Here is a 22840-nt window from a genome sequence, read left to right as displayed (position 1 = left end):
ACACTCACCCCTCAGAGGTACCAGGGCTGGGGGGACTCCAGACTCTTCTGTGTGCTTCTCCTCCTCCATGCTCCCCACCGGACCGCCAAGCCAGAAACTCTGATTAGGACGCCATCCTCCTGCCTACAGAGCGCCCTTCTCATTGGCGCTCTGCGATGACATCACCGCTTCCTGCACGCCGTTCTGTGTGCTCCACATGCTTTCCCTGGCCTATCTCCTTGCCGGAAGCTCCTCCTCCCCCTGTGGCCAGGAAGTCCGTGCCTCAAGCGCATCAGCGATGCCGCCAGGCACGCCCCGCTCCAGCACCCAGGACGCTCACTCCGGAGACTTGCTGTGCCTCTGCCCATCCCAGCAGCGCACCAAATGTTGCCGCTTCTTGCTCCAGGGGACTGCAGGTATGCCCAAGGGAAAACAAACCATGCTCCAGCCTAGAAACTTCCCCAGAAAAAGGAAACCAAATTGAATTTGGAGGAGAGTGTCCACCCTTTTATTCTGCAGGTTTCCGGTCTATGGGGGCGAATACTCGCTCTCTCGTGGTGCTGTTGTGGTTGAAGGGGAAAAGTTCAATTTTAGTTTCGTCAGACCACAGGACAGGTCTCCAAAAATGTAGATCTTTGTTCCTGTGTGCAATTGCAGACATTAATCTGGCATTTTTCTGTTTCTTTTGGAGTAATGGCTTCTTCCTGGCAGAGTGGCCTTTCAGCCCATGTAGATACAGTACTCGATTCACTGTGGATATTGACACAATTTTACCAGCTTCCGCCATCATCTTCACAAGGTCTTTTACTTTTGTTCTTGGGTTGATATGCAGATGTCAGACCAAAGCACGTTCATCTCTGGGACACAGAACCAGTCTCCTTCCTGAGCTGTATGATGGCTGGACATTCCCATCTTGTGCATTATTGTTTGTACAGATGAACGAGGCACCTTCAGGTATCTTGAAATTGCACCCAAAGTTGAGCCAGACTTGTGCAAGTCTTCCTGATATCTTGGCTGATTTCTTTAGACTTTTCCACGATGCTACACAAAGAAGCAGTGTGTTTCAGGTGTGCATTTAAGTACATCCACAGGTGTCCCTCCAACTCAGGTGTTGCCAACAAACCTAACAGAAGCTTCCAAACACATGACATCATCATATGGGCGGTCCAGAATTGTTTAAAGGGAACCTGTCACCGGGATTTTGTGTATACACTGCGTGCAGAATGATTAGGCAAATGAGTATTTTGACCACATCATCCTCTTTATGCATGTTGTCTTACTGCAAGCTGTATAGGCTCGAAAGCCTACTACCAATTAAGCATATTAGGTGATGTGCATCTCTGTAATGAGAAGGGGTGTGGTCTAATGACATCAACACCCTATATTAGGTGTGCATAATTATTAGGCAACTTGCTTTCCTTTGGCAAAATGGGTCAAAAGAAGGACTTGACAGGCTCAGAAAAGTCAAAAATAGTGAGATATCTTGCAGAGGGATGCAGCACTCTTAAAATTGCAAAGCTTCTGAAGCGTGATCATCGAACAATCAAGCGTTTCATTCAAAATAGTCAACAGGGTCGCAAGAAGCGTGTGGAAAAACCAAGGCGCAAAATAACTGCCCGTGAACTGAGAAAAAAGTCAAGCGTGCAGCTGCCAAGATGCCACTTGCCACCAGTTTGGCCATATTTCAGAGCTGCAACATAACTGGAGTGCCCAAAAGCACAAGGTGTGCAATACTCAGAGACATGGCCAAGGTAAGAAAGGCTGAAAGACGACCACCACTGAACAAGACACACAAGCTGAAACGTCAAGACTGGGCCAAGAAATATCTCAAGACTGATTTTTCTAAGGTTTTATGGACTGATGAAATGAGAGTGAGTCTTGATGGGCCAGATGGATGGGCCCGTGGCTGGATTGGTAAAGGGCAGAGAGCTCCAGTCCGACTCAGACGCCAGCAAGGTGGAGGTGGAGTACTAGTTTGGGCTGGTATCATCAAAGATGAGCTTGTGGGGCCTTTTCGGGTTGAGGATGGAGTCAAGCTCAACTCCCAGTCCTACTGCCAGTTTCTGGAAGACACCTTCTTCAAGCAGTGGTACAGGAAGAAGTCTGCATCCTTCAAGAAAAACATGATTTTCATGCAGGACAATGCTCCATCACACGCGTCCAAGTACTCCACAGCGTGGCTGGCAAGAAAGGGTATAAAAGAAGAAAATCTAATGACATGGCCTCCTTGTTCACCTGATCTGAACCCCATTGAGAACCTGTGGTCCATCATCAAATGTGAGATTTACAAGGAGGGAAAACAGTACACCTCTCTGAACAGTGTCTGGGAGGCTGTGGTTGCTGCTGCACGCAATGTTGATGGTGAACAGATCAAAACACTGACAGAATTCATGGATGGCAGGCTTTTGAGTGTCCTTGCAAAGAAAGGTGGCTATATTGGTCACTGATTTGTTTTTGTTTTGTTTTTGAATGTCAGAAATGTATATTTGTGAATGTTGAGATGTTATATTGGTTTCACTGGTAAAAATAAATAATTGAAATGGGTATATATTTGTTTTTTGTTAAGTTGCCTAATAATTATGCACAGTAATAGTCACCTGCACACACAGATATCCCCCTAAAATAGCTAAAACTAAAAACAAACTAAAAACTACTTCCAAAAATATTCAGCTTTGATATTAATGAGTTTTTTGGGTTCATTGAGAACATGGTTGTTGTTCAATAATAAAATTAATCCTCAAAAATACAACTTGCCTAATAATTCTGCACTCCCTGTAGAGCTCAGACATGCGTTGCTAGATGCCCACTAGCACATCCGCAATACCCAGTCCCCATAGATATCCGCAATACCCAGTCCCCATAGCTCTTTGTGCTTTTATTGTGTAAAAAAAACGATTTGATACATATGCAAATTAACCCGAGATGAGTCAGAGCTTGAAAATATGACTTCTCCGGTCACACAATGACTCTTCTGTTAATTTGCATATGTATCAAATCGTTATTTTTTACACAAAACCACACAGAGCTATGGGGAGTGGGTATTGTGGATGTGCTAGTGGTCATCTAGCAACGCATGTCCTGAGCTCTATACACAAAATCCCGGTGACAGGTTCCCTTTAAAAGGCATAGTAATCTGAGTGTATGTAAACTTTTGACACTGCAGAAAGTAATAAAAATGCCTTACAACATTCTCTCTCATTATTGTGGCATTTGGCAAATAATTATGGTAATCCTAATTGCCCAAAAACAGGAAAGGTTTATTGTGATTTTATGTCAGATAGAGAAAAACATGCATATGTGTCTTTATATAGTGTATGTAAACTTCTGGTTTAAACTGTCTATTTAAATAGCTTTTTTCAGTGAGACATTCCATTTTTATTTTTAGCATATTTTCTATTTTTATACACAGGAAAGCAAAAAAAAACAAAAAAAAAAAAAAACGGACATACCCATCATTTCACCCAGGCAGCCCCCCTGACTTGAGCATTGGAGCAGTCCATACCCCGATGCTGTCCCTTTTACCCTACGCAGGATCGCACAGGGCAAGGGCTCTTATTTACTAGAACACACTGCCGGGCGGAGGCTTCCGTCCAGTAGCGTGATCAGTGATTTCACCGGCTCTGATGGATGGGCTTTAGCGCTGCCCTAGCCGTTTTACAGGCTAGGGCAGCGCTAAATCCCGCCCATCAATGCCGCTGACATCACCGAACAGACTGCTGGGCAGAAGCCTCCGCCTGGCAGCCCGAAGGAGAGCCTGGTGAGTCACGGGAACTCCACAAAATGCTCCGATGCTCTTGTCAGGGGGGCTGCATGGTTGAAATTCTGGGTATGTCCGGGTTCAACTCTGAACCCGGACAACCCCTTTAAGTTTTCCAGGGGTTTTTAGAATTTCCGCTAGTGCATTTCTGTATGAGGGCTTATTTAGTGGGGTGATCTGGAATTTTTATTGATACCATTTTAGGGTATGTATCATATTTTGTTCACTTATTAAATTTTTTACACAAACATACAATTCGGCCCTCAACTTTGCCAAACAAAAGTAATACTTCACATCTGTCATCTCCTCACTCTCAAATAACCCAAAACTACTGACACTTTTCATTCCCTTCTAATCCCTAAAGCCCAAGAACCGGTCACTGACGGCTGCGCCGATGACATGGCCACTTACTTCAGAAACAAGATTGGTAACCTCCGGCAGGAAATCATCTCCCATTCCTCAAACAATTTCCATCCTCCTTCCCACACTTCCTCATGCTCTCTCTCCTCTTTTAACCCTATAAGGCACCTTTCAGTGAAGCGTCACGCACCGGATTTACAGCGAGGCACCCGGCCTGAACTCCCAGCACTGATGGGGTCACATAGCATTATATTGATTTATGATGTTATGTAACCCTTACAGTTCTGGAATGTATTCGATAACAGTGACCGCATTATGGCAGTGTTATCCAAAAAATTCCAGAACTGTAAGGGTTGCATAGCATCATAAATCAATATAATGCTATGTGACCCCAGCAGTGCTGGGAGGTCAGGCTGGGTGCTGCACTGCGAGTCCAGAGCGTGTCACTCGCTCGTCTGAAAGGGGCCTAACAGATGAAGTCTCCAGGCTTTTCTCTTTTTCTCGACCCACAACCTGCAGCAGTGAGATACTATTCCCTCTCACCTCCTCCAGTCCCTCTCCTCGGCTGTCATTACGCACCTCACTACAATATTTAAAGGGAACCTGTTACCGGGATTTTGTGTATAGAGCTGAGAACATGGGTTGCTAGATGGCCGCTAGCACATCCACATTACCCAGTCCCCATAGCTCTGTGTGCTTTTGTTGTGTAAAAAAAAAACTATTTGATACATATGCAAATTAACATGAGATGAGTCAGAGCTGGAAAATATGACTCTTCTCCGGTCACACAAGATATGACTTATGTTAATTTGCATAAAATGTGTGAAGTACAAAAATGCATAATACTTATTCAATTAGTCTGCAAATGAAATTAAAAGTGTAATTTATATGTTTAGGGTAACACAATGAACATTTAGAAACGCTCAGTGAGAATAGGATAGTAGAGGTGACAGGTTCCCTTTAACCTCTCTTCTGGTGTCTTTCCGTCCTCTTTTAAACACTGTTATAACGCCACTTATTAAAACAAACAAAAAATATATAATCTTCTGTCCTGTGCTGCTAACTACCTTTTTCTAACACCCTCCTTCATCTCAACTTCTTGAACGTTTTGTCTACTCTTGCTTAATAAGCTATCTTTCTGAAAACACTCTTCTTGACCCCTTACAATCTGCCTTTCGTCCTCTTCACTCTACAGAAACTTCCCTTACTAAAGTGTCCAACGACCTCCTGACAGCAAAAAGGAATGACGACTATTCTGTACTGATTCTTCTGGATCTCTCTGCAGCGTTTGATGGCGTAGAACACAAACTCCTCCTCACCATGCTCCACTCAATTGGCCTTAAGGACACGGCTCTCTCCTAGTTTTTTCCCCCCTATCTCTCTGGCTGCTCCTTTAGTGTATAATTCGCTGGCTCTACTTCTCCTCTTTAAGTTCCTCAGGGTTCAGTTCGAGGTCCTCTTCTCCCTACACAGCCCCCATTGGACAGACTATCAGAAGATTTGGCTTTCAGTACAACCTCTATGCTGACGATACACAACTGTACACCCCATCCCCTGACATCACCCCTCTTGTACTTCAGAACACCAGTGATTGTCTGTCAGCCGTCTCTAACATCATGTCCTCTGTATCGAAAACTGAATTTCTCAAAAACTGAAGGTATAGACCACAATAACATGTGAGAACTAGCTAACATTACAGAAGTTAGCACTACTGGGTATCTACACCCCATAAAAAAAAAAAATTTAAAAAGGAAAGAAAAGCAGAAGCTTTTTTTCTGCTCACACACAACCCCTTTAAATGAAATCTCCCTTTAGGCAGTTCTGTAATACACGTGTGTGCAGGTTTACAGGACAATATATCAGACTGGTAAGAATGTGATAATTAGAAGGCCACTACGCTAAGGATCCCAGACTGAGACAAGCCGGGGGGCAAGACGCAATAGAATGCAGCCTTTTCACAAAACACATCAGAAAACACTAATTTTCTACATGGCTACACCCCTGATATAAAAATGATGTGGTACATGTGCAATTCTGAATGTCTATCTTCCCACCTCAGATTTAAATTTCATGTTCTCATGGAAAATCAGAAAACCGTGAGTCCTGTATATAAAATCAGCCCAAATAAAGATGGCGGTATCACTCACAGCAGACAGAATTAGGGGTCGTGTGACTTCCAGGGCGCTACAGTAGGTGTGGTATCCAAGTAAAAGCAATGCTCCAGAAGAGCTTTTCTCTGCAATAGGCTATGGAGACAGCAAATGGCAGCACACAGAGCCGCAGGGACAGGGTGCCCTCTGTAAAGGCTTCACTGGGTCACAATGATGCCCTAGGGTTGGTTTACATCACAAATTGTGTTACCACTGTATATCCGCTTCATATAATAAAAGCTTTTTAACCACCTCAGCCCCCAGTGCTTAAACACCCTGAAAGACCAGGCCACTTTTTACACTTCTGACCTACACTACTTTCACCATTTATTGCTCGGTCATGCAACTTACCACCCAAATGAATTTTACCTCCTTTTCTTCTCACTAATAGAGCTTTCATTTGGTGGTATTTCATTGCTGCTGACATTTTTACTTTTTTTGTTATTAATCGAAATTTAACGATTTTTTTGCAAAAAAATGACATTTTTCACTTTCAGTTGTAAAATTTTGCAAAAAAAATGACATCCATATATAAATTTTGCTCTAAATTTATTGTTCTACATGTCTTTGATAAAAAAAAATGTTTGGGTAAAAAAAAAATGGTTTGGGTAAAAGTTATAGCGTTTACAAACTATGGTACAAAAATGTGAATTTCCGCTTTTTGAAGCAGCTCTGACTTTCTGAGCACCTGTCATGTTTCCTGAGGTTCTACAATGCCCAGACAGTACAAACACCCCACAAATGACCCCATTTTGGAAAGTACACACCCTAAGGTATTCGCTGATGGGGATAGTGAGTTCATAGAACTTTTTATTTTTTGTCACAAGTTAGCGGAAAATGATGATTTTTTTTTTTTTTTTTTTTTTTTTTTACAAAGTCTCATATTCCACTAACTTGTGACAAAAAATAAAAACTTCCATGAACTCACTATGCCCATCACGAAATACCTTGGGGTCTCTTCTTTCCAAAATGGGGTCACTTGTGGGGTAGTTATACTGCCCTGGCATTCTAGGGGCCCAAATGTGTGGTAAGGAGTTTGAAATCAAATTCTGTAAAAACTGACCAGTGAAATCCGAAAGGTGCTCTTTGGAATGTGGGCCCCTTTGCCCACCTAGGCTGCAAAAAAGTGTCACACATCTGGTATCTCCGTATTCAGTAGAAGTTGGGGAATGTGTTTTGGGGTGTCATTTTACATATACCCATGCTGGGTGAGATAAATATCTTGGTCAAATGCCAACTTTGTATAAAAAAATGGGAAAAGTTGTCTTTTGCCAAGATATTTCTCTCACCCAGCATGGGTATATGTAAAATGACACCCCAAAACACATTCCCCAACTTCTCCTGAATACGGAGATACCAGATGTGTGACACTTTTTTGCAGCCTAGGTGGGCAAAGGGGCCCATATTCCAAAGAGCACCTTTCGGATTTCACTCGTCATTTTTTACAGAATTTGATTTCAAACTCCTTACCACACATTTGGGCCCCTAGAATGCCAGGGCAGTATAACTACCCCACAAGTGACCCCATTTTGGAAAGAAGAGACCCCAAGGTATTCGCTGATGGGCATAGTGAGTTCATGGAAGTTTTTATTTTTTGTCACAAGTTAGTGGAATATGAGACTTTGTATGAAAAAAAAAATATATAAAAAAAATCATCATTTTCCACTAACTTGTGACAAAAAATAAAAAATTCTAGGAACTCGCCATGCCCCTCACGGAATACCTTGGGGTGTCTTCTTTCCAAAATGGGGTCACTTGTGGGGTAGTTATACTGCCCTGGCATTTTCCAGGGGCCCTAATGTGTGGTAAGTAGGTAAATGACCAGTGAAATCCAAAAGGTGCTCTTTGGAATATGGGCCCCTTTGCCCACCTAGGCTGCAAAAAAGTGCCACACATGTGGTATCTCCGTACTCAGGAGAAGTTGGGGAATGTGTTTTGGGGTGTCTTTTTACATATACCCATGCTGGGTGAGAGAAATATCTTGGCAAAAGACAACTTTTCCCATTTTTTTATACAAAGTTGGCATTTGACCAAGATATTTATCTCACCCAGAATGGGTATATGTAAAATGACACCCCAAAACACATTCCCCACCTTCTCCTGAGTACGGAGATACCAGATGTGTGACACTTTTTTGCAGCCTAGGTGGGCAAAGGGGCCCATATTCCAAAGAGCACCTTTCGGATTTCACTGGTCATTTTTTACAGAATTTGATTTCAAACTCCTTACCACACATTTGGGCCCCTAAAATACCAGGGCATTATACCTACCCCACAAGTGACCCCATTTTGGAAAGAATAGACCCCAAGGTATTCGCTGATGGGCATAGTAAGTTCATGGAAGTTTTTATTTTTTGTCACAAGTTAGTGGAATATGAGACTTTGTATGAAAAAAAAAAAAAAAAAAAAAAAATCATCATTTTCCACTAACTTGTGACAAAAAATAAAAAAATTCTAGGAACTCGCCATGCCCCTCACGGAATACCTTGGGGTGTCTTCTTTCCAAAATGGGGTCACTTGTGGGGTAGTTATACTGCCCTGGCATTTTCCAGGGGCCCTAATGTGTGGTAAGTAGGTAAATGACCAGTGAAATCCGAAAGGTGCTCTTTGGAATATGGGCCCCTTTGCCCACCTAGGCTGCAAAAAAGTGTCACACATCTGGTATCTCCGTACTCGGGAGAAGTTGGGGAATGTGTTTTGGGGTGTCTTTTTACATATACCCATGCTGGGTGAGAGAAATATCTTGGCAAAAGACAACTTTTCCCATTTTTTTATACAAAGTTGGCATTTGACCAAGATATTTATCTCACCCAGCATGGGTATATGTAAAAAGACACCCCAAAACACATTCCCCAACTTCTCCTGAGTACGGCGATACCAGATGTGTGACACTTTTTTGCAGCCTAGATGCGCAAAGGGGCCCAAATTCCTTTTAGGAGGGCATTTTTAGACATTTGGATACCAGACTTCTTCTCACGCTTTGGGGCCCCTAGAATGCCAGGGCAGTATAAATACCCCACATGTGACCCCATTTTGGAAAGAAGACACCCCAAGGTATTCAATGAGGGGCATGGCGAGTTCATAGAAATTTTTTTTTTTTGGCACAAGTTAGCGGAAATTGATATTTTTTATTTTTTTCTCACAAAGTCTCCCGTTCCGCTAACTTGGGACAAAAATTTCAATCTTTCATGGACTCAATATGCCCCTCACGGAATACCTGGGGGTGTCTTCTTTCCGAAATGGGGTCACATGTGGGGTATTTATACTGCCCTGGCATTCTAGGGGCCCTAAAGCGTGAGAAGAAGTCTGGAATATAAATGTCTAAAAAATTTTACGCATTTGGATTCCGTGAGGGGTATGGTGAGTTCATGTGAGATTTTATTTTTTGTCACAAGTTAGTGGAATATGAGACTTTGTAAGAAAAAAAAATAATAATTCCGCTAACTTGGGCCAAAAAAATGTCTGAATGGAGCCTTACAGGGGGGTGATCAATGACAGGGGGGTGATCAATGACAGGGGGGTTGATCAATGACAGGGGGTTGATCAATGACAGGGGGTTGATCAATGACAGGGGGGTGATCAATGACAGGGGGGTGATCAATGACAGGGGGGTGATCAATGACAGGGGGGTGATCAATGACAGGGGGGGTGATCAATGACAGGGGTGGTGATCAATGACAGGGGTGGTGATCAATGACAGGGGTGGTGATCAATGACAGGGGGGTGATCAATGACAGGGGTGGTGATCAATGACAGGGGTGGTGATCAATGACAGGGGTGGTGATCAATGACAGGGGGGTGATCAGGGAGTCTATATGGGGTGATAACCACAGTCATTTATCACGCCCGTGTAAGGCTTCATTCAGACGTCCGGATGCGTTTTGCGGATCCGATCCATCCATCAGTGGATCCGTAAAAATCATGCGGACGTCTGAATGGAGCTTTACAGGGGGGTGATCAATGACAGGGGGGTAATCAATGACAGGGGGGTGATCAGGGAGTCTATATGGGGTGATCACCACAGTCATTGATCATGCCCCTGTAAGGCTTCATTCAGACGTCCGGATGCGTTTTGCGGATCCGATCCATCTATCAGTGGATCCGTAAAAATCATGCGGACGTCTGAATGGAGCTTTACAGGGGGGTAATCAATGACAGGGGGGTGATCAGGGAGTCTATATGGGGTGATAACCACAGTCATTGATCATGCCCCTGTAAGGCTTCATTCAGACGTCCGGATGCGTTTTGCGGATCCGATCCATCTATCAGTGGATCCGTAAAAATCATGCGGACATCTGAATGGAGCTTTACAGGGGGGTGATCAGGGAGTCTATATGGGGTGATCACCACAGTCATTGATCATGCCCCTGTAAGGCTTCATTCAGACGTCCGGATGCGTTTTGCGGATCCGATCCATCTATCAGTGGATCCGTAAAAATCATGCGGACGTCTGAATGGAGCTTTACAGGGGGGTAATCAATGACAGGGGGGTGATCAATGACAGGGGGGTGATCAGGGAGTCTATATGGGGTGATAACCACAGTCATTGATCATGCCCCTGTAAGGCTTCATTCAGACGTCCGGATGCGTTTTGCGGATCCGATCCATCTATCAGTGGATCCGTAAAAATCATGCGGACATCTGAATGGAGCTTTACAGGGGGTTGATCAATGACAGGGGGGTAATCAATGACAGGGGGGTGATCAGGGAGTCTATATGGGGTGATCAGGGGTGATTAGGGGTGATCAGGGGCTAATAAGGGGTTAATAAGTGACGGGGGGGGGTGTAGTGTAGTGTAGTGGTGCTTGGTGGGACTTTACTGAGCTACCTGTGTCCTCTGGTGGTCGATCCAAACAAATGGGACCACCAGAGGACCAGGTAGCAGGTATATTAGACGCTGTTATCAAAACAGCGTCTAATATACCTGTTATGGGTTAAAAAAAACACATCTCCAGCCTGCCAGCGAACGATCGCCGCTGGCAGGCTGGAGATCAACTCTCTTACCTTCCGTTCCTGTGAGCGCGCGCGCCTGTGTGCGCGCGTTCACAGGAAGTCTCGCGTCTCGCGAGAGGACGCGCCGGCGCGTCCAGGAGGAATGAATCAACCACCTCCAGGACGCGTCTGTGCGTACAGCGGTCCGGAGGTGGTTAAAGGCATATTCCAGCACAAGAGAAAAGGCTGTCCCTGCAGAGGCTGTAATTAACCCCCAGAACTTATACAGACCCCACTGATCCCCTGCCGTTCCCACTGTGCCTGGGTCCTCTTCCTGCGACAGTTCTAGATTCGGCAGCAGATGGTTGTGAATGCCAATTACTGGCTGAGGCGGTCACTGCTGCAGTCCGTGGCTGGTTTAGCAGCATTTATGGCCATTTCCTGCAGGAAAAAGCACAGCCGGGACCTGGGCACTGGCGGAGTAGAGAGGGATCGGTGTGAAACTTTGTAGATCTTTCCCTTATTCCTGTGTAGGCTTCACTGAGTCACCTCCTGGTTTTGGTTCACAAATCACTGACCAAACACCGACTGTGTGAAAGCGGGCCTAGTTTTGTGATCTGCTATATGTAACATCCTTGTGTTGTGTGCAGCCTTAGGAAGCAGGCCGGTTGCTCCTTTGTGTCTACATTCTTGGTCTTACAAGACTTGTAGCATAAAATACTTACCGGTAAGAAATGGGAGCAGCTCCGTCCTGGTCCTCTCCACGCCCAGCGCTAGGGCTATGGTAGACAACTTCTTAATGCTGTTCAGACGCAGCTGTAGGAGAAGGAGAAGACCATTACTTTGGCTGTACAGTAACACAGGTCCCTGATGAGACAGGATCACAGGCGAAATAAAGAAACACTAAGAAACCAATATGATTAATGCGGGTCCCAAACAATGGAGCCTCCTCTATCAGCTCAGAATGTTCTAATAGGGTAAAGGGGACATATCTGAAAATGCATTTTCTAAATCAGATCCCATCAACTATATGGATTGCCAATATTCCAGTGCATTAGGCCTTAAACCTGGGGTTGGATATAACAGGGATAGGAAATGTAACAGATCTGTCCATAAAGGGACCATGATTCACCCAATGATTGCAGTCAGGGCTTCTCCAACCCCCCCCCCCTGGATCCCTACTGATGGCTTAGTATGATCCAGAGCTGTCACCCCCCAGAGCTTCTCCAACCGCCCTCCTGGATCCCTACTGATGGCTTAGTATGATCCAGAGCTGTCACCCCCCAGAGCTTCTCCAACCGCCCTCCTGGATCCCTACTGATGGCTTAGTATGATCCAGAGCTGTTACCCCCCAGAGCTTCTCCAACCACCCCCCGGATACCTAGTGATGGGTTAGTATGATCCAGAGCCGTCACCCTTCCCCCAGATCCCTAGTGATGTCTTAGTATGATCCAGAGCTGTCCCGCCCCCAGAAGAGCTTCTCCAACCCCCCTCCCGGATCCCTACTGATGGCTTAGTATGATCCAGAGCTGTCACCCCCCAGAGCTTCTCCAACCCCTTCCCGGATCCCTAGTGATGCCTTAGTATGATCCAGAGCTGTCACCCCCCCCCTCCCGGATCCCTACTGATGGCTTAGTATGATCCAGAGCTGTCACCCCCCAGAGCTTCTCCAACCCTTCCCCCAGATCCCTAGTGATGTCTTAGTATGATCCAGAGCTGTCGCCCCCCCCGGATACCTAGTGATGTCTTAGTATGATCCAGAGCTGTCGCCCCCCCCGGATCCCTAGTGATGTCTTAGTATGATCCAGAGCTGTCGCCCCCCCCGGATCCCTAGTGATGTATTAGTATGATCCAGAGCTGTTGCCCCCCCAGACGAGGATGAATCTTCTTCTGAAATCATCATGTCACTTTCTGGATCCAGGAACAGGGCACTCACTCACCGTGGGCGTCACTGGCTCACGAGCCAAGTCATTATACATGAACACTCCACAGATTGTGGAAAAAATGCCAATTTTCTGCTATGAACATCAAGATCAGCGAGTCATGGAATGACATTATACCAAGACATACCATCACGGACGGGGGATGAGGCAGACATCAGGGGACGGGACGTTAACACATTGCATGCTGAACATGCCCCCACTGCCTGCTATAACAAGAGCTACATCTGCACCTCTTTTCATTGTGGCTGCACACAATTGTGATGTATTTGGGAAAGGGTTAAAATGTCTGAGGCGACACAAGTATAAGGGCGCCTTCTCACACGGCAGATTTTGTGGCAGAAAATTCTGCGACTGAAAATCGGTTCCATTCATCTGCTAAATATGTGGACGCCCCATTTATCAACTGGGTCCTTTTAAAAAGTTGCAAAAAAGGTGCAATCATTCTGGAGTAAGGGGAGGGGAAGGGGGCGGCTAAAAACTGGAGTAACAACAGCGTTGGTTGTAAAGATGCACCAGATTGTTCAAAAACTGTTTAACATTTGATAAATTTGGGGTAAAGTATGTCAATGCACACAAAAAAAATATATAAAAAAATTTGAAAAAAAACTGCCTTCTGAATTTCCCCCGATATGCTGCAGGATCCAGGGTGTAAAACTTTCATAAAGGGGCAGCAGAGCTGGGACGCAGTGATTAGAAAGGAAGCAAAGGGCAGGTTCCTGGCTTGTACTCTATCCCAGGAAACAGCAACCTTCGGCACGCCAGCTTCTGTGAAACTACCACTCCCAGCATGCACACTTGCTCGCCTGTTCTTGAAAGGAGGATTCTGGGAGTTACAGTATGATAACAGCTGGAGTTCTGGAGGAGGCTGATCCCTGGGATCCATGTACATTTCCGCAGTGTCTGGACTTGTCTACATAAACTATCCGCACTCCCTCCCCTCTAAGGGCGCCTTCACGCGCTTACGATTTTGCTGCAGAATTGTCCACGACCGAAAATCAATTCCATTCATTTTAAAGGTGCAGTGAGCGCATGGATTTCTGCATCAAAATCTGCAGCGTGTGAAGGCGCCCTACAGCTGTCCACATACATCATGTAGACGATGGATGAACGCTCATTTAGCAGACCTGCCTTAAAGAGGACCTGTCGCCAGAAAATGCAATGCAATCTGAAAGCAGTGTTAGGGCTCATGCACACGACCGTATGTATTTTGCGATCCGCAAAAAATACGGATGACGTCCGTGTGCATTCTGTATTTTGCGGAAAGGAACAGCTGGCCCCTAATAGAACAGTCCTAATGTGGACAATAATAGGACCTGTTCTATTTTTTGGTGGAACGGAAATGGAATGCACACGGAGTACCTTCCGGGTTTTTTTTGTGGACACATTTAAATTAATGGTTCCGCATACTGACCGCAAAAAAAACAGAACTGACATGGAAAAAAAATACGTTTGTGCGCATGAGCCCTTATAGAGCAGAATGATATATATTTTCATGAGAAAAGATTCAGCAAAAGTTGTAGTTTTTACATCTGCAGCCCTGTAAAGTCCTATCGGTACAGGGGGGAGGAGCTATCCGTGACTGACAGCTATCCTTGTGCACACAATGCCATCAATCACTGATAGCTCCGCCCTCCTGTACCGATACTATTCACAGAAAGTAGAAAAAGCTGAGATGTAAATGTAAAAATTACAACTTTTACTGAATCTTTTCCCACAAATATATACATCAATCCGCTCCGTTTCTCCTGCGCTATAACATGGTGCTTTCAGATCGCATTGGAGTTTTTGGTGACAGTCCACTTTAATACTGGCTGTTATGTTGTTCAAACTGCCCATAGACTGTATGATGGACGGAAGATCTTTCAGGAACATTCTTTCACAGAAAGATATTTCACTCATTAATGATCTTTCGTCTGACTGTCGAACAACTTCTTATTTTTGTCCCAGTGCAGGGACTTCAACATTTCGGGGTCTGCTCCCTGTTTCCATGTTGTTCTATACATGGTGTATTGTACTGCACTGAAACTGTCAGTTTCACACCGACATTGTGCCTGTGAGACCCAGCCTTTACGAGGCCTGTGGTTGACATGGCAGATATTGCCCCGCTGTCACCGCAGCATGGGGGGCCGATGGAGAGGCAAAGGGAGCCCCCTCCCTCTGCGATCCTCTTATATGCCACGCAGTGATGGTCAGGTCGCAGTGTTCACCAGCAAACACATGCGGGCTGCCATCTTTAGCAAGGTAGACTCACCCGTCCGGCGATGCACAGGTAAGCCCTTACCTGTGCCGGTCTGAAATCAAATGCAGTCACCGGGAGCAGGCAGTACAGAGAACAGCTGCCGGGGGCCTTCATCGGGCTGTTCTCGGAACTGCCTGCTCCCGATGACTGCATTTGAAATCAGACCGGCTCCCGACACAGGTAAGGGCTACCTGTGCATTGCCGGACGGGTGAGTCTACCTTACTAAAGATGGCAGCCCGCATGTGTTCGCTGGCGAACACTGCGAACTGACCATCACTGATGCCACAGTCAGAGTTGATTGCGACATATCAGGGGTTAATCCGCTGGCATCTGCGTTTACAGCGATGTCGGCAGATACAGCAGGGCCCCTGCATTGATCGGGTGTGCAAAGCTCCTGTGCCCACCTGATCGTCATGACATCCTAGTACGTCAGGTTCATTAAGGGGTCAATGACGACGCAGAATTCGATTGGAAACAATGGGACACGACAGGCTGCGTGACCATGCCATCAGGAAAGCGGCACACGTTGTGGATTAGCATTTGCACAGCAACCAAGCACGCCCATTGAAGTCTAGGGGTCCGTGAAAATCACTAACACACATCCGTGTTGTGTCCGTTTTTCACTGAAGACGAATAGGAGATTCTTTGGAAATTAATTTTCAGCTGAGCAACGTCAGTGAATTACGGATGAGACACGGATGGTAAAAATCGGACACACAGGTCTACCACGGATCCTTCACGTACATTTTTTCATGGACGTGACACTGGCATGGAAACGTGAAGGAGGCCTTACGATGGATTCACATGTGGCGTAAATGCTGGGGATTCGCCACGGCTGATTTCTGGGCAGCGAAATCCCATCTGCACATTGCGTAAATTGACCTGCGGTGTGGCTCAGAAAACTGCAGCGTGTCACTTTATGCCGTGGATCTCTGTCTCCTCAGGATAGGTTATCAATAGGCTTGAGCGAATCGGGTTTGGATTGCTGTATCCGAACCCCATTCGTTTGAAAACTTTGCTTATAATATCTCCTCCGCAGTGCGGAGGAGATCTTGTAAACGAAGCAATCCGATCCCATTCGCTCAAGCCTAGTTATCAATTTCGAACCAGCGGGGATCTCCCTCCCGGCGCCCACAGCAATCCGCTGTTTGAAGAGCAGGCGGCGCTCCTGGAAGCGATGCTTTCTGCTCAGGAACGTCAACGCGTTTGTAGAGGCGGCGCAGTGTAATTACATGGGACGCGCAGCCGTGACTACACTGTGACGGGAGTCGGACCTCTGCCGAGCTCATATTGATCACCTCTGCTGAGGAAAGGCACAACCCCCTCTAATACATCTAACTGGAAGTAACTTTACCAGGCGGGCACATGTTTTGACAAGTTTTTTTGGGGGGAAAAAGTAGCTGTTTTTAAAAGGAAAACTTTATCCCTTAAAGTAAAAAAAAAAAAAAAAAAAGGGGGGCGGGGGTCTAATTTTTTTTAAACCTTCACAGATTATTAAATGTTAAAAAATCTGACATGTTTAACAGATGGAAGAATGCTTTAAAGGGGGTTGTCCAGCAGCCCCCCTGACTTGAGCATCGGAGCAGTTCATGCTCCGATGCTCTCCTTTGCCCTGCGCTAAATCGCAAAGGCATTTTTAGGGGTTCCGGTGACGTACCGGGCTCTCCATGGAGCTGCCAGGAAGCCCGGTGACGTCACCGGCACTGATGGTCGGGCTTTAGCGCTGCCCTAGCCAGTAAAATGGCTAGGGCAGCGCTAAAGCCCGCCCATCAGTGCCGGTGACAACACTGAACACAGACGCTTCCGCCCGGCAGTGTGCGATTGTAAACAAAAGAGCCCTTGCCCAGCGTGATCTAGCTCACGGCAAGGGAGCGCATCGGAGCATGAACTGCTCCGATGCTCAAGTCAGGGGGGCTGCCTGGGTGAAATTATGGGTATGTCCCGGACAACCCCTTTAAGTTTCTATTTATCCCCTATAGATGATACGTCGGGTAGCAAAAACCAGAACAAGTACGAGCACATCGAGTGATATGATTTAAAAGGGATGCGTCACTTCAGCAAATGGCATTCATCATGTAGAGAAAGTGAATACAAGACACTAATGTATTGGGATTGTCCATATTGCCTCCTTTGCTCGCTGGATTCATTTTTCCATCACATTATACACTGCTCGTTCCCATGGTTACGACCACCCTTTAATCTATAAGCTGTGGCCGTGCTTGCACACTATAGGAAAAAGCGCCGGTCTATGTGTGCTCTATGGTCCCGGCCACCAGAGAGGCCTGTGCTTTTTTTCTATAGTGTGCAAGCACGACCACAGCTGATAGATTAAAGGGTGGTCGTAACCATGGGAACGAGCAGTGTATAATGTGATGGAAAAATGAATCCAGCGAGCAAAGGGAACAATATGGACAATCACAATACATTAGTAAGTGTCTTGTATTAACTTCCTCTACATGATAAATGCCATTTGCTGAAGTGAGACAACCCCTTTTAATGCATTTTTGCTGCATTGAAATACTCCACGTGAAAGGGATTTTTTGGTCCTTTTATATTGATGGCCTATATCGATAGCGGGGTCCTGGAAGTTGGACAGACCACTGCTGAAGAGATATTGATGACCTAGCCTGTGAAGGGCTCTTCTGCAGACATTAGCCCTTGTCCGCAGTGGGGTCACATCTACTCCCCCTCTTGGACACACACTAGGGACAGAGGCTAATAAACCTGCCAATGTGGGTCTAGAATTTGGGTGTAAACCCGCTCGCACTGTGATAAAGTCACATGTAAACAGATATTTGAAGCATGCTGGGAGCCGGAGTGCCAGAGGTTGCTGCCTGCTGGACCATAGCGTTATGGTCTCCAGGGCGTCACCTACCTGCTTCTCCCGTCACCCTCTCTACCGCACACTGGCATCCTCTAAGGTGGTCACATAGAGCCGCTATCAGTCATGTGACTCCCAGACCAAACTGCGGCATTCCAGCTGTTGTAGATCGGCAACTCCCAGCATGAGTCTGTCAGGACACGCCAGGAGTTGTAGTCTCGGAACAGCTGGAATGCCACAGGTCAGGTCAACGTCCTGTAATGCCGTCACTCAGCTTTCCCAGCTCCTGACTGGTAAGCTGACCCAATCACACACTATAACCACCCCTCTTCCCGCAGTCCTGGGAAAACTGGGTGTCACCCCCTCTGCGGGGGGCGCTGCTGGCAGCCATATGGGTTGTTACGCAGCTTTCCTGGAAATAGGGGTACGATTCTAAATTTCTTCTGGAGGGGGCAGAATTGCCCGTAATGGGGTACTGTCATCTGGGCAGCATTTGTGACATATTCCTATAATACGCTATAAATGGACAGGAGGTGCAGGTCCCACCTCTGATAGCTGGCAGTGAATGGAGAGCACATCCAAGCTGGGCAATTTCATATGGGATATGGCTATTTTCAGAGGTCGTATTCACTAAGAGGACATTTTTGGCAAATCCTATAGATACGGCAAACATCTCCAGGTGGGAATACTCTTCACAGGGGCTGTCCAGCCTTGGAGAAGACAACCCCCAGCGTCCTCCCCTGTCCCGCTAAATAGAGTTCAGCAAAGTTTTGTAAAATTCAGTTCAGGGCTCTTTCACACTTGCGTTGTTCTGTTCCGGCATAGAGTTCCGTCTTTGGGGCTCTATGCCGGAAGAATCCTGATCAGTTTTATCCTAATGCATTCTGAATGGAGAGAAATCCGTTCAGGATGCATTAGGATGTCTTCAGTTCCGGAACGGAACGTTTTTTGGCCGGAGAAAATACCGCAGCATGCTGCGCTTTTTGCTCCGGCCAAAAATCCTGAACACTTGCCGCAAGGCCGGATCCGGAATTAATGCCCATTGAAAGGCATTAATCCGGCCTTAAGCTAAAAGTCGTTTCGGCGCATTACCGGATACGATGTTTAGCTTTTTGTGAATGGTTACCATGGCTTCGAGGACGCTAAAGTCCTGGTTGCCATGGTAAAGTGTAGTGGGGAGCGGGGGAGCAGTATACTTACCGTCCGTGCGGCTCCCGGGACGCTTCAGAGTGACGTCAGGGCGCCCCACGCTCATGGATGACGTGTCGCATGGATCACGTCATCCATGCGCATAGGGCGCTCTGATGTCATTCTGGAGCGCCAGGGGAGCCGCACGGACGGTAAGTATACCGCTCCCCCGCTCCTACTATGGCAACCAGGACTTTAATAGCATCCTGGGTTCCATAGTAACACTGAACGCATTTTGAAGACGGATCTGTCTTCAAATGCTTTCAGTTCACTTGCGGTGTTACGGATCCGGCGGGCACCTCCGGCAAATGGAGTGCACGACGGATCCGGACAACGCAAGTGTGAAAGAGGCCTCAGTCGCTTCACCGAATTTTACAAAAAATCTGCTTTGTGACAAATGACCTTACTTTTTTGTAAGTAGTGGATACAATGACAGAGCGGCACCTGCGCAGCTCCCCGGCATTGTACGGTACGGTACGCCACCTCACAACAGTGATGCTGTTCAAGCGTGTGACTGGCTGCAGCGGTCATGGTCTCATGGGGACCGCTTTGGGACACAGCAGTGGCCAGTGAGGGGTATTTATATGATATGGGGAATATGGGAGGACCCTGGGGTTGTCAGCTCCAGGATGGACAGCCCCTTTAAGTGTGTTTGACGTTATACACTCCTACATGGTGCGGTATACTGCCTGCCCCCATACATAGGGTTATGTACACACAGACCGGCTTCTATCGCGATATGTCGGCCTGCATACAGCAAACGCGAAGCGTGACTGGGCCAGCTGTGAGGAAGGGGAGGGGGCGCCCAGCCCATTCATACAGTCATTTGGCCCCTGGCCCCCGCTCCTCACCTGAACGTCCTCGTTCCTCAGCTCGTCAATCAGAACGGCGATAGGATACAAAGAGTCGTCTCCGTCGGCTCCTGCCATCGTGATACCGGCTGCGGCTTCGTTTTCGTTTTCCTCGCCCACTCTCGGCCTACTTCCGCCCCAGAGCTCCCAGGGAAAAAGAGGACCGCCGAGCACCGGAAGTGACGATGGACTTACAGCTGTCCATAGCCACGCCCCAGCCGCGGCAGGATCTCTGCAGAGAGGGCTCTAACGCGCAGGCGCCTGCTGTGGCGTACATAGGGCTGCAGAGTGTCGCGCCGTATTGTCGCAGATGTGATAGGTTGTTGTCTCCACAGACCTCCGCCATTAGAGGGCAGCCAGCCCGTTTAACCCTTTCAGCCCCGGAGGAATTTTTGCGTTTCTAATGTGGCAAACAACAAAACTGTAAAAAAATTCCAAATGGTCTGGAATTGGTGGGAACGTGATTCCGCCACATTTATATGCGTTTTTTTTTTCTTTCTGGCATTCTGCTCTGCCCCCCTCATTCTCTGGGTTATTATTATTTTGAAGGCGCTATTACTTCCAGGGCGCAGGACATCCCTACAAATAGGATAGACAGGTTTAACCCCTTCTACCCCGGGCCAGTTTTCACCTTCCTGTCCAGGCCATTTTTTACAAATCGGACATGTGTCACTTTATGTGGTAATAACTTTGGAACGCTTTTACGTTCTGAGACTGTTTTCTCATGACACATTGTACTTCAGGAGAGTCATAAATTTGAGTCAATATACTTCACTTTTATTTATGAAAAAATCCCAAATTTACCAAAAATTTTGAAAAATTCACAATTTTCTAAATTTCAATTTCTCTGCTTTTAAAACAGAAAGTGATACCTCATAAAATATTTATTACTTAACATTCCCCATATGTCTACTTTATGTTGGCATCATTTTGGAAATGTCATTTTATTTTTTTAGGACATTAGAAGGCTTAGAAGTTTAGAAGCAATTCTTAAAATTTTTAAGAAAATTTCCAAAACCCACTTTTTAAGGACCAGTTCAGGTCTGAAGTCACTTTGTGGGGCTTACATAGTGGATACCCCCATAAATGATCCCAATGTACAAACTCCATCCCTCAAGTTACTCAAAACTGATTTTACAAACTTTGTTAACCCTTTAGTGTTCCACAAGAATGAAAGGAAAATGGAGATGAAATTTCAAAATTTCCCTTTTTTGGCAGATTTTCCATTTTAATAAAAAAAAATTTTTTACACATCGAGGGTTACCAGCCAAACAAAACTCAACTCAACATTTATTACCCAGATTCTGCGGTTTACAGAAACTCCCCACATGTGGTCGTAAACTGATGCAAGGGCACACGGAGGGCGCAAAAGAAAAGGAGCGCCATATGGTTTTTGGAAGGCACATTTTGCTGGACTGGTTTTTAGATGCCATGTCCCATTTGAAGCCCCCCTGATGCACCCCTAGAGTAGAAACTCCCAAAAAGTGACCCCATTTTGGAAACTAGGGGATAAGGTGACAGTTTTATTGGTACTATTTTGGGGTACATATGATTTTTAATCGCTCTATATTACTTTTTTTTTTAGGCAAGGTAACCAAAAAATGGCTGTTTTGGCACTGTTTTTATTTTTTACAATATTCATTTGACAGGGTAGATCATGTGGTATTTTTATAGAACAGGTTGTTACAGATGCGGTGATATCAAATATGTCTACTTTGTTTGTTTCAGTTTTACATAATAAAGCATTTTTGAAAAAAAAATATGTTTTTGTGTCTCCATTTTTTGAACGCCATATTTTTTTAATTTTTCTGCCATTTGTCTTGTGCAGGGGCTTATTTTTTTTGCAGGAAGAGTTCATGTTTTTATTGGTACCATTTTTGGGTACATGTGATTTTTTGACCATTCATTATTACACTTTATGAGGCAAGGTGACCAAAAGAATTGGTTGTTTTGGCACAGTTTTTATTTATTTTTACAGCGTTCACCTGAGGGGTTAGGTCATGGGATATTTTCATAGAGCAGGTCTTTACAGACGTGGCAATAACTAATATGTATACTTTTTCTTATTCAAGTTTTACACAATAGCAGCATTTTTGAAACAAAAAAAATTATGTTTTAGTGTCTTTATAGTCTGAGAGTTATAGCTTTTTTATTTTTTGACTGTCTTAGGCTAGTTTCACACTTGCGGCAGGACGGATCCGACATGCTGTTCACCATGTCGGATCCGTCCTGCGGCTGTTTCGCCATGCCCCCGGGCCGCCGCTCCGTCCCCATTGACTATAATGGGGACGGGGGCGGAGCTCCGGCGCAGCACGGCGGTGCACGGCTTAAGGCCGCCGGACTAAAATTACTGCATGTCAGGTTTTTTAGTCCGGCGGCTTTCTCCGTGCTGAGCCGGAGCTCCGCCCCCATCCCCATTATAGTCAATGGGGACGGAGCGGCGGCACGGCGAAACAGCCGCAGGACGGATCCGACATGGTGAACAGCATGTCGGATCCGTCCTGCCGCAAGTGTGAAAGTACCCTTAGGTAGGGGCTCATTTACTGCAGGATGAAATGATGGTTTGATTGGTTCTATTTTGGGGGGCATACGGCTTTTAGATCGCTTGGTGTTGCAAATT

At 46.0% G+C, this 22840-nt stretch overlaps 1 protein-coding gene across 1 annotated transcript in view; it reads right to left on the bottom strand.

The window, feature by feature from the left end:
• PPP2R1B (protein phosphatase 2 scaffold subunit Abeta) overlaps window positions 1-20383 on the bottom strand; it is a 49625-nt gene extending 29242 nt beyond the window's left edge. Inside the window, exons 1-2 of the mRNA XM_040426454.1 lie at window positions 20221-20383; window positions 11903-11993 (exon numbers count right to left, since the gene is read on the bottom strand). Coding sequence (XP_040282388.1) covers window positions 11903-11993; window positions 20221-20298 — 169 coding nt within the window. The 5' untranslated portion in view covers window positions 20299-20383. The remainder of the gene's footprint in view (window positions 1-11902; window positions 11994-20220) is intronic.
• Between the last annotated feature and the right edge of the window lie 2457 nt (window positions 20384-22840).

Source organism: Bufo bufo, chromosome 1 (genome assembly GCF_905171765.1).
Source record: "Bufo bufo chromosome 1, aBufBuf1.1, whole genome shotgun sequence".
Classification (NCBI taxonomy): domain Eukaryota; kingdom Metazoa; phylum Chordata; class Amphibia; order Anura; family Bufonidae; genus Bufo; species Bufo bufo.
Note: the sequence above shows the minus strand (reverse complement) of the source record. Positions and strands in the feature narration are given on the sequence as shown.